This window comes from Phacochoerus africanus, chromosome 1 (genome assembly GCF_016906955.1).
Source record: "Phacochoerus africanus isolate WHEZ1 chromosome 1, ROS_Pafr_v1, whole genome shotgun sequence".
Lineage (NCBI taxonomy): Eukaryota > Metazoa > Chordata > Mammalia > Artiodactyla > Suidae > Phacochoerus > Phacochoerus africanus.
Window position 1 is genome coordinate 275,598,218 of NC_062544.1, and position 16,866 is coordinate 275,615,083.

Here is a 16,866-nt window from a genome sequence, read left to right on the forward strand (position 1 = left end):
GGAACCTCCATATGCCACTCCTAGAAATGGCAAACACACACACACACACACACACACACACACACACACACAACACACACACACACACACACACAAAAGAGAGGGCCACGTAGCAGGTGGCAGAGGCAGGCTTTGAAGTCAGGCCCCTGAGTCGGCCCTCTGAACTGAGTATGGGAAGCAGGGGGACGTCGGGAAAGGAGCCATCAGATCTGACCTCAGCCCTTGGAGAATGGATGCCAACCCTTGGTTCTTACTTACTCTCACACTCTTCGGCAGGGTACGGGCATCCCCAAGAATTGTATGCTGATCAGATGGTGTGTTCATCTGCTCAGGCGGCCATAACCAAAGACCACGGCCCCGGGGGGCTTAAGTGACAGACATTTATTTTCTCACCATTGCGGAGGCTGGAAGTCCAAGATCAAAGGGCTTTGTGGTGGCTGTCCTCTTGCTGTGTCCCCGCGTGGCCTTTCCTCTGTGCACGTGTGGAGGGAGAAAGCTCTCTGGTGTCTCTTCTTCTCGCGTGGCCCCCAGTCCTGTTAGACGAGGGCTCTACCCGTATGATGTCATTTAACCTTTTTCCTGTGTAAAGCTTTCTCCAAATGGAGCTTAGGGCTTCGGTATGTGACTTTGAGGGTGGGGCGGGGAGATGGTTCAGCCTGTGACAGATGGGCGTCTTAAACCACTATTGAGTTCCCACTGTGGCTCAGCAGGTGAAGAACCTGACCTAGTGTATGTCAGGATGTGAGTTCCATCCCTGGCCTTGTTCAGTGGGTTAAAGGATCCGGCACTGCCTTGAGCTGTGGTGTAGGTCACGGATGCAGCTTGGCTCTAGTGTGGCTGTGGTAGTGGTGTAGCCCAGCAGCGGCAGCTCCCGCTCAACCTCTAGCCTGGATGGTTCCATATGCTGCTGGCACGTCACCCCACTCCCCAAAACAAACAAACCAAAACTGCTATTAAAAAAGTCTGAATTATCACCACGATGGGGCCTGAAGACCCATGTCTCTTTCATAGTGTACACTTGGCATGGAGAACAGAGTCGGGTGTATTTTAGGCACTTAATACGTGTCTGCTGAAGAAGAAAAGATTCATTTGAGTTTAACATAACGTATTCATTAAGAAACCAACATATTCTGGAAAGGAAGCTCTTTGTGGCTACTATCCAGATAAAAAGAAAATTTGGCTGATTGGGGCCTCGTATTCTCCATGAACTCTGATTCTTTAAAACATCACGGTATAAAAGCGCTTTGATTAAAGAGAGACTGCCCTTACAGAAACACATCGTGCATAGTGTCATGGGTAAAACATAGATGTATGTTTTGGTGATATTCAAGAGCAGTTTCTTTACTTTTCTTTTCTTTATTTTTTGTCTTTTTGCCATTTCTTGGGGGGCTCCCTCGGCATATGGAGGTTCCCAGGCTAGGAGTCTAATTGGAGCTGTAGCTGCCGGCCTACACCAGAGCCACGGCAACGTGGGATCTGAGCCTTGTCTGTGACCTACACCACCGCTCACGGCAACGCCGGATCCTTAACCCCCTGAGCAAGGCCAGGGATCGAACTCGAAACCTCATGATTCCTAGTTGGGTTCGTTAACCACTGAGCCATGATGGGAACTCCCAAGAGCAGTTTCTTTGATCAGTGTCTTCCTTCCTCTCCATCATTTGGAAGATCCATTTTACATCTGCGTTTTCATTTTGGAGATGGGATACATGAACCATCCTTGACAGGTTTCAGAAGAATGAATTTTTTTTTTTCTTCCCTATTTTAGGGCCTCATCCATTGCTTTTGCAAGTTCCGAGGCTAGGGGTCAAACTGGAGCTGCAGCTGCCAGCCTATGCCACAGCCACAGCAACGCCAGATCTGAGCTGAATCTCAGACCTAAGCTGCATCTTGCAGCAACGCCAGATCCTTAACTCACCCAGAGAGGCCAGGGATCGAACCTGCATCCTTATGCATGCTAGTCGGGTTCATAACCTGCTGAGCCACAAATGGGAACTTCAGAGGAATGAATTTTCAAGGCAGTGAAGGCTGATCCCGGATGAAGGGATGAAGTTTTAAATCCTGTTAACTCTGATCCCACGTAGACAGTCTCAACTAAGTCAATGTTTAAAGAAGATGAGACACCAGATTCATATTATACCACTGCCTTGGGATTTAAAAGCAACTCTATTCCAGAGTGTTCCAAGTGGTTCAGGCATCTTCTTCTTCTTTTTAATATGCTAAAGCAATAACAAGTCAAGGAAATAGGCACTTTTTCCTGGCTGAACTAAGCTTGGATGCATTTCACCCTCTTGCAGGTGGCTGCAGGGAAGGTAATATGGTGCTGATTCTAAGGACATCGATGTAAGAAGCTCTTACTATGTGCCACCCATTGTACTGAGTGCTTTACGTGCATTGTCTTAGGTACCAGTTGGTTTGGAACTGCGGCCAGGACTGGGGCCATATGCTTTTTGTACACTCACATGCAAAGTAAAAGTCAGCGCTGGAATTGTTCTCCTAATGCGTAACAGGGGCCATGAGGCTTAAACGCGTTCTGCAGCTCGCCGCCTCCTTGCCGAGGAGTTGGGACCCATTGTGGTTCCCCTTCTCCCTTTTTTTCCTATGTGGGAGGAGGTGGTGCTATGTCACCCCCTGTAGACATTCCCCCCTCTTCTTTCTTTTTCAGGGTCTCCTTGCTGTCACGCTCTCTTCTGTTTCTTCACTCTATAGCTGCTGGCTCCTTATTATTATTTTTTTAATTTTATTTTATTTTTTGTCTTTTTGCCTTTTTCTAGGGCCACTCCCGTGGCATATGGAGGTTCCCAGGCTAGGGGTCTCATCGGAGCTGTAGCTGCCGGCCTACGCCACAGCCACAGCAACTCGGGATCTGAGCCGTATCTGCAACCTACACTACAGCTCATGGCAACACCGGATCCTTAACCCACTGAGCAAGGCCAAGGATTGAACCCGCAACCTCATGGTTCCTAGTCGGATTCGTTAACCACTGAGCCATGACAGGAACTCTAACTGGCTCCTTAGGGGGAGAGAGCATAGAATATACAGAGAGAGAAGACACACAGAGAGAGACAGCGACAGACACACAGAGAGAGACAGAGAGACACCAGAGAGACATAGAGACATAGAGACACACACACAGAGAGAGACAGAGAGAGACACACAGAGACACACAGAGAGAGACAGAGAGAGACAGAGACAAACAAGAGAGAGACAGAGAGACACACAGAGAGAGGACAGAGAGACACACAGAGAGACAGAGAGAGACAGAGACACACACACAGAGAGAGACAGAGAGAGACACACAGGAGAGACAGAGAGAAAGAGAGAGAAGAAACACACAGAGAGAGACAGAGAGAGAACACACAGAGAGAGACAGAGAGACACAAGAGAGACAGAGAGGAGACAGAGACACCAAACAGAGAGAGACAGAGAGAGACACACAGAGACACACAGAGAGAGACAGAGAGAGACAGAGACACACAGAGAGAGAGACAGAGAGAGACACACAGAGAGAGACAGAGAGACACACGAGAGACAAGAGAGACAGAGACAACACACACAGAGAGAGACAGAGAGAGACACACAGAGACACACAGAGAGAGAAGAGAGAACAGAGACACCACAGAGAGAGACAGAGAGAGACAACAGAGAGAGACAGAGAGACACACAGAGAGACAGAGAGAGACAGAACAACACACACAGAGAGAGACAGAGAGAGAAACACAGAGAGAGACAGAGAGAAAGAGAGACAGAAGACACACACAGAAGCGAGAGAGAGACACACAGAGAGAGACAGAGAGACACACAGAGAGACAGAGAGAGACAGAGAACACACAACAGAGAGAGACAGAGAGAGACACACAGAGACACAGAGAGAGACAGAGAGAGACAGACACACACAGAGAGACACAGAGACACACAGAGAGAGACAAGAGACACACAGAGAGACAGAGAAGACAGAGACACACACACAAGAGAGAGACAGAGAGAGACACACAGAGAGATACAGAGACACACACACATATATATACATATATATACACACATATATATACATATATATACATATATATACACACACACACATATATACATACATATATATACACATATATATACATACATTATATATATTTTTTTTTCTTTTGCCCTTGGGGGATTTCCTTTTCTTTCTTATGACTCTAGCTCTTTAAGCATTTGCTGGTTTCATCCATCATTGACTTATAGGTACTTTTTTGGTGGGGCTCTTTGGGGTGGGGTGGAAGTTGCCATATTGTCAGAAAGGCAACTTTATTTCTGGCCATGCCATGCGGAAGTTCCTGGGCCAAGGATGCACCCTCGGCACAGCAGCAGCCTGAGTGGCTGCAGGGATGACACCAGATCCCTGCCCTGCTGTGCCACAAGAGAACTCCAGAAAAGCCACCTGATTTATGAGAGAAAATGGATGAAAAATCAGTTTCAGCTGCAACAGACTGGTGCTGTGTTACTCTCTCTATTAATTTTCCACTGCTTCAATTCTTGGCTCCGTCCTCGGATATAGGAGCGGGGGTGGGGGGGCATCTTTGAAAACGGATGCCCCTGTAAAATTTCAGGAGGCTTCGTGACTTGGATCCATCAAGGAGTTGGAATCTTTGTCTTATGGACCCTTTACAGCAAAAGTTTTATTTCCTGATGTGCTAAGCATGAGACTCAAACTCCCCTGAACCCCCTCTTGCCCCCACCCCCCACCCTCCAACACACTCTGAGGACCAGGTTGGGAAGTCCAATCTCACCCTTGGACCTGAGTCCTCGGTCAGTCTGTGCAGATTTAATTTTCCTCTTTAAAACTCTCCTGGCTAAAGCCATTTATCTTTTTAGCTAGAGACTCATCGTCACTGGGCTTCATCCTGGCAGAATCCATGCCTGTAAATCCTTGCTTACTGTCAAATTCAATTAGATGCTGCTTCTGGCCGATCATTGATCATTGCCTTTTCCTTAATTTCCCCATTAGTTTTTCCCATTTCAGTTGTCATGGATGCAGTTGATAAAACGGTTTTGTATAATCAAGAGCGGCATTCCATTTTCAGTATTATCAGTGCAGAGCTTTCAAGTTGACGGATGCTTGCAAGTAAGGGTGTTTAAGAAGAGAAAGGGGGAGCTCCCGTCGTGGCTCAGTGGTTAAGAAATCTGACTAGGAACCATGAGGTTGTGGGTTCGATCCCTGGCCTCGCTCAGTGGGTTAAGGATCCGGCATTGCCGTGAACTGTGGTGTAGGTCACAGACGCAGCTCGGATCCCGCTTTGCTGTGGCTCTGGCATAGGCTGGAAGGTATAGCTCCGATTAGACTCCTAGCCTGGGAATCTCCATGTGCCGCAGGAGCGGCCCTAGAAAAGGCAAAAAGACAAAAAAAAAAAAAAAGAATAGAAAGGGGGGTGTTCTTGTTGTGCCTCAGTGGTTAACAAACCCGACTAGGATCCATGAGGATGCAGGTTCGATCCCTGACCTCTCCCAGTGGGTTAAGGACCAGCGTTTCCGTGAGCCATGGTGTAGGTTGCAGACGTGGCTCAGATCTGGTGTTGCTGTGGCTGTAGTGTAGGCTGGAGGGCACAGCTCTGATTCAACCCCTAGCCTGAGAACCTCCATATGATATGGGTGTGGCCCTAAAAAAAATTAAAAAAGGCCAAAAAAGAACAGAGAGGGGGCTTGAATAGGAAACCTTCTCCAGGTGAGACTGACTGGAGGTTCAGGGTTTTCCTGGAGGGACTCTCAGATTCAGGAGAACCAAGACATCCAGTGATGGAACACGTACCTAGTGTGCTAATTTCCTTTTGCTGCTCTAATGAGTTATCACAGGCTTAGTGGCTTAAAACAACAGAAATGAAGTTCCCGCTGTGGTGCAGTGGGTTAAGGATCCGGCGTTGCTGCAGCGGTGGCATAGGTTGCATCTCTGGCATGGGAACTTTCACATGCCCCGGGGGGTCGCAGAAAAAAAAAAAATCTAAATAACAACAACAGAAGTTTATTCTCTCACAGTCCTGGAGGCCACAAGTCCAATGTCAATTTCACTGTCAGGGGTTCTGTGCTCCCTCTGATGGCTCAAGGGGGTCTGTCCTTGGCCTCTTCCTCTTTCTGGCAGCCTCGTTCTTATTCCTTGGTCTGTGGCTGATCACTGCCATCTCTGCCCCCTTTCATCATTTGGGCTTCTCTGGGTATTTGTGCGAAATCTCTCACGGCCTCTACTTTATAAGAATACTTGTGATGACACAGGGCCCTCCCCAGATAATTGAGGTTCATCTCATCTCAACATCCTTCCCTTTTTCCAAATAAGGTCACATTCGCATGGTCGGGGATGGGGACTGAAATGGTTTTGGGTGGTCGTTATATAACCTACGTCAGGCAATTAAAGAGCTAAATAAATTATCCTAATAATAATTGCGTGCTCTGTTGAGAAAGGCAGATCGTATTACTGCCGGGCTTTCAGACTCTTGTTTATTCATAGTACTTTTAAGAATTTCACTGCCAAAGGGTGTAATTTTTAAAACATTGCAACATAGACTGGAGCAAAGACAGAATCTAATTGTCCTTTGCAGTATTTCCCTTTCTCTCCACCCCCACAAGACGGTGGATATATATGTATATATGTATGTACGTATAGGTATATTATGTTATATATATTTTGTCACAAATTAGCACAGGTTTTTTTTTTTTTTTTTGGCTGCCTCATGGCATACACGCAGTTCCGTGTGCCAGGGATCAGATCTGAGCCTCAGTGGAGACCGAAGGCGCAGCTGCAGCAACTCTGGATCCTTTTAATAACCCACTGTGCCTTTTTTTTTTTTTTGGCTTTTCTAGGGCTGCTTCCCATGGACTATGGAGGTTCCCAGGCTAGGGGTCTATTTGGAGCTGTAGCCACCGGCCTACGCCAGAGCTACAGCAATGCGGGATCTGAGCTGCCTCTGCAACTTACACCACGGCTCACGGCAACACCAGATCCTTAACCCACTGAGCAAAGCCAGGGATCGAACCTGCAACCTCATGTTTTCTAGTAGGATTCATTAACCACTGCGCCACCACGGGAACTCTCCCCACTGCGCCTTTTAACCTAAAAAGGGCTGGGGATCGAACCTGTGTCCCAGTGCTTCCAAGATGCCGCTGATCCCATTGCGCCACAGTGGGAACTCCTTTTAAAATTTTTCTTCAATTTTTAACTTTTTAACTTTTTTACTTTTTTAGGGCTGAATCCGAGCGATATGAAAGTTCTCAGGCAGGGGTCAAATTGGAGCTGCAACTGCCAGTCTACACCATAGCCCGAAGCAACGCCAGATCCTTTAACCCACTGAACAAGGCCAGGGATCAAACACACATCCTCATGGATACTAGTCAGATTTTTAACCCACTGACTGAGCCACATGGGAATCCCTTCCCCCCCCTTTTTAATGGACCTCACCTGCAGCCTGTGAAAGTTCCTAACCCAGAGACTGAATCTGAGCCTCAGCGGCAACCTACACCACGGCTGTGGCTAGGAAGGATCCTTTAACTCACAGTGCTGGCTGGGCCAGGGATCGAACCTTCACCCCTGCAGAAACCCAAGCAGACAAATGAGCATGCTTTTTTAAAAAAGCCTTTTAGTTTCGTATATATTGAACTAGTAGGCCAAACTACAGCCCACTTCTGTGGGCAAACAACATAGCCTCATATTTTCCTGGGATGGTGTAGGCCTCCTGCTTGTCTGGTCCAGCGGCTCCTTGTCCCGCTTATTCATGCCTCTGGTTTAAGGGCCTGCACACCTTCATTAAAATGGCTGAAGGGACAAACTTCAGGTTATAAGATAAATACTTTCAGTATGGACTGTAATTAAAAATACTGCACTGTACTTTTGAGAGTTGCCAGTACTGACGATTTTAAAAGGGCTCCTCGCACACAGGAATTTGTAACTCTGGTGATGGATGTTAACTAAACTTACTGTGGTGGAATTTTTGCTGTGGCTCAGCAGGTTAAGAATTGACATAGTGCATTATACAACTACAGATGTGATAAATTCATTTGAGTAATAAAAAAAAATAAGAAAAGTCACCACAAGAAAAAAAAAAAAAGAATTGACATAGTGTCCATGAGCATGAGGGTTTGATCCCTGGCCTCGCTCCCGGGCCCGCAAGCTGCAGGTGTGGTTTGCACATGCAGCTCGGATCCAGTGTTGCCATGGCTGTGGTGTAGGCCTCAGCTGCAGCTCCCCTTCAGCCCTAGCCCAGGAATTTCCATATGCTGCAGGGGCCACCGTAAAAAGAAAAATAAAGAATAAACTTACCGTGATAAACATTTCCCAATAGATACGTATGCCACATCATTATGTTTTAGGCCTGAAACTAATAAAATATTAGGTCAATTATATCCCAATTTAAAACATTTAAAAAAAGACCATCCCCCAGGAGAGAGAATAGTTATGCTGCTGACAACTGTTTTTGCTCCAATGGTTTAAAAAAAAAAAAAGTTCACTGATTTGCCCAGTTTGTAACCTCTTGGTCACTCACTGTAAAGTCCTGTGCGTGGCGAAGAGGAGTGTGGTGCCTGCATTGAGGGAGGGGTGAGTGCTGTAAATGGCATCACAGGTGGTAGGTGTGGCGGGAGCCGAGGGATGGAGCATGAAGGAGACCTGGAATTAGTGTCTGAAGGTCCAGGCGGATTTGAAGGGATGAAGCGGGTGGTGTGAGTGAGAGCTTGGAGAGGAGCAGGAGGGGGAAGGAGGAGGACCCCCCCTCCCCTCCGCCACTCAACTCTGGGCTGCTGGGAGCTGGGGCTGGATCGCGGTGGGGCTGATGGGGAGGGAGCTTCCATGCGGAGGCTGTGGACCTGGCCCTTTGGGCAGCACTGTGCCCCTGGAGAGCTTTAAGCAAGAAATCAGAGTTCCAGACCCACTGGTTTCAAGTCGTAGTGTGAATTCGAGGGGTCAGGATGAGCATATCAGGGAAAAGAGTTCAGACATGGATGCCATAGTCCAGGTTAGTGGTGGCCAGACTTTTAGGTTTTTTTGTTTGTTTGTTTCTTTTGCTTTTTGAGGCCACACCTGTGGCATATGGAGGTTTCCAGGCTAGGAGTCTAATCGGAGCTGCAGCCCCCGGTCTACACCACAGCCACAGCAACTCAGGGTCCGAGCCACATCTGCGACCTACACCACAGCTCACAGCAACACCGGATCCTCAACCCACTGAGCGAGGCCAGGGATCGAACCCGCAACCTCATGATTCCTAGTTGGATTGGTTTCCTTTGCACCATGATGGGAACTCTAGACTTTTCGTTTTGATCACAAACTTAGGTCAAGAAAATATTGTTTGAGGGAGTTCCTGTTAAGGCTCATCGGGTTACGAACCTGACCACTATCCATGAGGACACGGGTTTAATCCCTGGCCTTGCTCAGTGGGTTAAGGATCCAGCGTTGCCGTGAGCTGTGGTGTAGGTCGCAGACATGGCTTGGATCCCACATTTCTGCGGCTGTGGTGTAGGCTGGCAGCTTCAACTCTGATTTGACCCCCAGCCTGGGAGCTTCTATGTGCTGTGGATACGGCCCTAAAAAGCAAAAAAAAAAAAAAAAAAAATTAAATAATGTTTGATCCCCTAGCTGCAAACCTGTATCTATCAATCAGTCATCCATCTATCAATCACTTATTGATTGACCTGTATCACAACTCTGTACATTGTGTGCATTATGATGCAGCTGAAAAATACAATTGCAGTAAAAGAAGTAAATAGAAATGGATTTTCCCCTGTTTTCGTCCCACAGCTCAGTGGCTCGATGGCCTGGGATGAGAGCATCCCTTGGGTGGCTGGAGTTTCACACAGAGACGTGTGTCTGGGTGCTGGGAGGTTAGGTTGCGAATGAACCCGACCTGGCATAGGAACAGAGAGGAGGGGAAAGTGAGGGAGGCAGGTAGCAGAGGGGGTTGACGTCATGTCACCGGCTGGTCACATTAGAGAGGAAAGTAAGAAAAGAAGAGGGCAAAACAGCGGTGTGTCTCCAGAGTTCCCACTGTGGCTCAGTGGGAACAAACCCAACTAGTATCCATGAGGATGTGGGTTTGATCCCCGGCCTCCATCAGCAGGTTAAGGATCGGCATTGCCCTGAGCTGTGGTTTAGGTTGCAGACACGGCTTGGAACCCGAATGGCCATGGCTGCTGTGGTTCTGATTCGACCCCTAGCCTGGGAACCTCCATATGCCATGGGTTTGGCCCTGAAAAGCAAAGCAAAACAAAACAAAAAACAGTGTCGAATTGGGGTCGAATTGGAGCTATAGCTGACAGCCTACACCACAGCCACAGCAACACCAGATCCAAGCCGTGTCTGCGACCTGCGCCACAGCCATGGCAACGCCAGATCCTTAACCACTAAGCGAGGCCAGGAATCGAACCTGCAACCCCATGGTTCCTGGTCGGATTTGTTTCCACTGCGCCAGGACGGGAACTCCTAGTGGTGTGTTTTAAGGCCGGGTGAGTGGATTGGCCACAGCCATCCAAGCAAAGAGGGGAGTGAGAAAGATTTGGGCAGAAGAGGCAATCTTCCCTCCCCTCCATCCCTCCATCCTGGCTTCCATTCTCCCCTTCTTCCCTCCCCCGCTTCTTTCCTCCCTCCTCTCCCCCTCCTTCCCTCCTTTTATACAGAGCTGGAGGGTCCCCACATGGGACACATTGATTGTGGCGGAGGTGGCCCAGGAGGAGTGTGCAGTGGGCAGTTGAGATGCTGCGACTCTGGAGCAGCAACAGGTTGGGCCTGCCTTCGGGCCAAGAGTTAACCGGTGCAGTGATTCCCAGGGAAAGGGGGAACGCCTGGAGGCCAGAGGTAGCCTGGCCTGAGGGCCTGGTGGAGGGCAGAGGAAGGGCTGGGAGCTGCATCACAGGGCACTGCCTCTCCCAGCTCCTTAACCAATATGGGCGCAGATTTGGCTGTTTCAGAAATAGAGTCATGGTCACAGGCAGCTCTACTCAATATTCTGCAATAACCTATATGGGGGAAACAAGGATATGTATAACTGAGTCTCTGTACTATATATCTGAAGCTAATAATAACACTGTAAATCAACTACAGTCCAATAAATTAAAAAATAAAATATTAGGTTGTCTTCATGTTTTGGCTATCGTGAATAGTGCTGCAATGGACATAGGGGTGCATGTATCTTCTTGAATGAAAGTTTTCTCCAGATAATATGCCCAGAAGTGGAATTGCTGGATCATATGGTAGTTCTTTTTTTTGTCTTTCATCTTTTCAGGGCTGCACCTGCAGCATATAGAGGTTCTCAGGCTAGAGGTCCAATCGGAGCTGTAGCCACCGGCCTGCACCACAGCCAAGCAACTCGGGATCCAAGCCACGCCTGTAACCTATACCACAGCTCACGGCAACGCCGGATCCTTAACCCACTGAGTGAGGTCAGGGATCGAACCCGCAACCTCATGGTTCCTAGTCGGATTCATTTCCACAGCGCCACGATAGAAACTCCCATATGGTAGTTCTGTGTTTAGTTTTCTGAGGAACTTCCATACTGTCTTCCATCCCGTGGTGGTATCAGTTTACATTCCCACCAACAGTAAAGGAGCAAGTGGGATAGACAGGGAATTTGGGGTCGGTAGATGCAAACTGTTACATTTGGAATGGATAAGCAATGAGGCCCTGCTGTACAGCACAGGGAATTATATCCAGTCTCTTGGGATAGAACATGATGGAAGATAGTATGAGAAAAAGAATGTATGTGCATATATATGTATGCATGCCTGGGTCACTCTGCTGTACAGCAGAAATTGACACAACACTATATATCAACTCTAGTAAAAATTTAATAAAATAAAATAAAATATTAAAAAAAAAGAAAGAAATACAGTCAGGGAGGGGGGCCCAACCTGGAGGGGGAGGGGGTGGCCCGAGAGGGAGGGGGAGAGACCCTTTGCTGGAGGATGTGGTGTTTCACCCCGTGGAGAACCGACTTTGACACTGACTTTTCTCTGAGCCTTCCACGCAGCCACTCAAGCTGGCTTGAGTACATTTTAATCCTCTTCTGGATTAGTTGACTCTTTTGATCTTGGCTGATGTTACAGTTTTCTTTTTTTCCCTCCATGGTATTTTATTTACTTTTTTACTTTTTGGTCTTTTGTCCTTTTTTTAGGGTGGCACCCCGGCATATGGAGGTTCCCAGGCTAGGGGTCGAATCGGAGCTGTTGCTGCTGGCCTACACCACAGGCACGTCAATGTGGGATGGAGCCGTGTCTGTGACCTACACCACAGCTCACCGCTCCACCGGATCCTTAACCCACTGAGTGAGGCCTGGGATCGAACCCGCAACCTCATGGTTCCTAGTTGGATTCGTTCCCGCTGCGCCACGACAGGAACTCCTCGATGCTATTTTAGATAAGATTTTGCTCCTGGTGCACAGAAGCAGCTGTGTATTTTCCCAGGGTTTTGGGAACAGTCAGGGAATACACTTTGCCTGCAAGGTCTAACAACAGCTATATTCTTGGTGTCTCCTTAGGTGGCCATAAAAGTCATAGACAAGAAGCGAGCCAAAAAAGACACCTATGTCACCAAAAACCTTCGGCGAGAGGGGCAGATCCAGCAGATGATACGCCATCCTAATATCACCCAGCTCCTCGATATCTTGGAGACGGAAAACAGCTACTACCTGGTCATGGAGTTGTGTCCTGGGGGCAACTTGATGCACAAGATATATGAGAAGAAGCGGCTGGAGGAATCGGAAGCTCGCAGATATATCAGGCAGCTCATCTCTGCAGTGGAGCACCTGCACCGGGCGGGGGTGGTCCACAGGTAAGGGCCACACCATGATGCTGGTCACTAACTCTGTGCTGAGTGGGTGGCACTGTGCTTCAGGGCACTCCAAGCAAGGCTGAATCATTGCAGCATGCTTTGCAATTCTGCATTTTTGTTCCATAGAATTGCTTCCTGAGTTGGGTTCATGCTTACGTCCGGGTAAAAGAGTGGTGTCTGAAGCCAGAGTTGCCTGGGTTTGCATCCGGGCTCTTTCCTCTGATGGTTGGGTGACCCTGGGCTAGTTACTTAACCACTCTGAACCTCAGTCTCTTCTTCTGTAAAATGGGAATAATCATGATTTGTATCCTGTGGCTGGTGTAAGGGGAAATGAGTTAATATACGGAAAGAGCTTGGGACAGTGTTTGGTACATAGGCAGGGACATCTTAAATGTTGGCTGCTCTTATTATTATTATTTGCAAAGTAATGAGAATGGTTGCTCTGTCGTGACCCCAGCCACAGCAGTGACAATGCCACTAGGCCACCAGGGAACTCCTCAATAGTTGTTTGGTTCAGTGGAATTAAATCACGTTCGAATTGTGCACTTAAAAGTAGGGGATGGGAGTTCCCGTTGTGGCGCAGTGGTTAATGAATCTGACTAGGAACCATGAGGTTGCAGGTTCGATCCCTGGCCTTGCTCAGTGGGTTAAGGATCTGGGCTCAAGGGGGCACTGTGCGGGGTGCTAGGCTCGTGGGGACACTGTGGGGGGGTCCTGGGATCAGGGAGACACTGGGGGGCTTTGGGCTCAGGGGACACTCTGGGGGTCCTGGGCTGGGAGGGGCACTGTGGGGGTCTTTGGCTCATGGGGACACTGTGGGGGGGGGGGTCCTGGGCTCAGGGGGACCCTGAGGGGGTCATGGGCACAGGGCTTTCTGGGAGCCAGCCTTGGCCAGGCCCCATTCGACCAGATCATTTCCTCACTAAGGTGAGCAAACCTCACCATGGACATATTTTTAGTCTCACATGTTCCGAAATCACGCTTCATTAGAACTCTCTGAGTCTAGATCATCAAGGAAGGGAACATTCAGAAATTTTAAGTGAATAACACTATTTTTGGCTCTTTCCAACAATACCATTGTGTAACCTGCCCTGTCAGAGCCCTGCCATTATTAGGGAAATGATGGTTGTAAGTGTGCCTGGTTCTGTCACTGGTGATTAAGATGACAAAGGCAGAAACCTCACGAATGAATCAGCTTGGGTTACCCAGTCCGCTGGTCACGGCGGAAAATAGAACCGGGGGAAGAGCTTTCCGAGAGACTCAGCCTGTTATTACAAGGGTTTCGTGCTGTCAAAAATCAGATGCGCGCCCAGCATCCACGACAACCAAGGGGAAGCCAGCGAAGGCTATGCATTGCTCCCTGGTCCCTCCCGCAGGAAATTCTCAACAACCCTTTCAAAGTAATTTTAACAAAAATCCAATCCCTCTCAGCGCAATTACTGTCAGAATGTCAAAGGAATGAAATTTAATAACGTTTTGATAGCAGAGACGGTGCGCTTTTTCTTCTTCTGATCTCCAGCCTTCTATTTCCTTGGAAATACATTCATCAGCCAATAACCGCAAAGGCTCAGATCTTTGAACGTCAGGGAAGATTGGTAATATCGGTATCGCTTTGGAGGAGTTCTTAGTTTTCCTCTCTGGAGGTCATGTTTACGAGTGTCAGCCCACGTGGACAGAGGTGTTTTGGTGGTTGAGATGTCACAGCAAAACATTTGTTTGGAAGATATTCATAGATGGCTTTCCCTGGAATGTCTTGACTTTCAAAGATTCTCTACCGCTCGTTTTTTTTTTTTTTTTCCTCCTTTTTAGCAGACGTAATTTAGCTCGCCGCTGGTGTCCTTTAGGCTGTAGCCTTTTCAGTGGTGGAGCATTTTCTCCTTTACGCTGCAGAGGTGGACTGAATTTCACAAATTATTGTGAGGTTTTTAAATGAATGAGAGAGTTTAGCTAGCATTTCAGAGATGTCCCAGACTCCCTAGCGGGAAGATTTCTGAGCAAACAGATTGGATCACCCAAAAGGATTTAGGGTGAATTTTGGTGGCTACATTACATGACGTAAAGGGCTCTTGGTTACGTGTGTTGAGGATGTTTTAAGAAACAGGGTGCCTGGAGTTCCCGCGGGCGCAGCGGGATGGGCGGAGTCTCTGCAGCACCCGGATGCGGGTTTGCTCCCCGGCCGGGCACAATGGGTTAAAGGATCCGGTGTTGGTGCAGTTGTGGCGTAGGTCACAACTGTGTCTTGGATCTGATCCCTGGCCGGGGAACTCCATATGCCGTGGGGTGGCCAAAAAAGAAAAAGAAGTTCCTGATGACGCCGATTCTATACAGTCATGTCACCATCGACTTAATGCTTAGCAGAGCCCTCATTTCCTGTATAACTAAATCCAAATATTTAATTATCTACCCGGAACTATTTAAATATCATTTAAAAAAGCAGATCTTTAAAAGTCCTGTGACTATTACAAATAGCAGGGAAAAAGGGAATCTGAAAGCCTTACAGCAGATTTCCTCAGCTGGCAGAAAACTGCTTCTAAAACTGCCAAAGCTTGGGAGTTCCCATCCTGGCTCAGTGGTTAAGGAATCTGACTAGGAACCATGAGGTTGCGGGTTCAATCCCTGGCCTCCCTCAGTGGGTTAAGGATCTGGCGTTGCTGTGAGCTGTGGTGTAGGTCACAGACGTGGCTTGGATCCCATGTTGTGGTGGCTGTGGCACGGTGGCTGTGGCTACAGCTGGTGGCTACAGCTCCGATTGGACCTCTAGCCTGGGAACCTCCATATGCCGTGGGTGTGGCCCTAGAAAAGATCAAAAAAAGAAAAAGACATAAAACTGCCGAAGCTTTTGTGTCTTTTGCTACCAGAGTTGTTCATTTTTGCAAAGTTAGACTATGGTCTGAACTTCATTATACCATTTTAGGATTGCCTGAGATACTTGGGTTTAAAACCTAGGGAGCATTTTTTTTTTCTTTTTTTTCCTTTCTCCTCTGGGCTCACCCAGCAGGGTGCCGAAATCTGATGATTTTCCTATTGTGCCAAGAGCGTTGACTCTTAATATCCATCATCAAGAATGCTGATTCTGCCAAGAGGCTAATTTGAGATTCATCGGTTCATTCAAAACAACAAAGTCCAATCAAACGATACAGACAAAACAGACCAGGGGAACACAATACTGCGGGCCCTAAGCAGGAAGAGACAAGCCATGGGGGCCGGCAGGACTGGGGGAGAGAGACAGGGGATCAAAGGGAACAGAGCCTGTGCTGGGTTGTGCCTCAGCCCAGCTGCTCCCAGAGCCGTGACCTTAGTCACTCGTCAGTATCGCAGAAGGGCCTTCTGCTCTTGGGAGGAATGCCGGTTGAGAGAGGGGACCTTTCTTTGTTCTCTTGCGACTGACAAGAAGCAGGCACCACCTGCACTGGCGGGGTATTAAGCAGTTTTTTTTTTTGACTTTGAAGTTTCCTTGGAGAGGGGAGGGGAGTGAGATAGGAGTAACTTCTGCTCACATCCAGGGGCTGTTGGAGATCGCTGGGCCTGAGCACATATCTGGAGGCGCTGGTTTCATCAAAGATTTTTGTTGTTTGTTTAACTGGGTTTGAAAAGATGTGATGGGGAGTTCCCATTGCGGCTCATCGGGTTAAGAACCTGACTAGTATACATGAGGATGCAGGTTCGATCCCTGGCCTCGATCAGTGGGTTAAGGATCTGGTGGTGCCCGAAGCTGTGGTGTAGGTCGCAGACACGGCTCGGATCCCGTGTTGCTGTGGCTGTGGTGTAGGCTGGCAGCTGCAGCTCCAATTAGACCCCTAGCCTGGGAATTTCCATATGCCACGGGTGTGGCCCTAAAAAAGATGGGAAATATGAGATTTTACAAAGGTCTAGCCCAGCAGCTTTGTGGATTGGGATGCTCAGGGGGCAGCCGGGTTATTTTAAAGCTAGACCTCCTGCACCGGCTTATGTGTGGTCCACCACTTAAGAGCTGCACTGGGCCAATCACTCAGGCTTTTGAGCCTTGCTTTCCAGAACGACACAATAGGGATAGGGGATTATCCACTTCATGTGGTTGTTGTGAGGATGAAATGAGTCAATTCATGTAAAGTGCT

At 48.2% G+C, this 16,866-nt stretch overlaps 1 protein-coding gene across 1 annotated transcript in view; it reads left to right on the plus strand.

The window, feature by feature from the left end:
• HUNK (hormonally up-regulated Neu-associated kinase) overlaps nt 1–16,866 on the plus strand; it is a 137,232-nt gene that overhangs the window by 38,552 nt on the left and 81,814 nt on the right. The window contains exon 2 of the mRNA XM_047795431.1: nt 12,480–12,772. Coding sequence (XP_047651387.1) covers nt 12,480–12,772 — 293 coding nt within the window. The remainder of the gene's footprint in view (nt 1–12,479; nt 12,773–16,866) is intronic.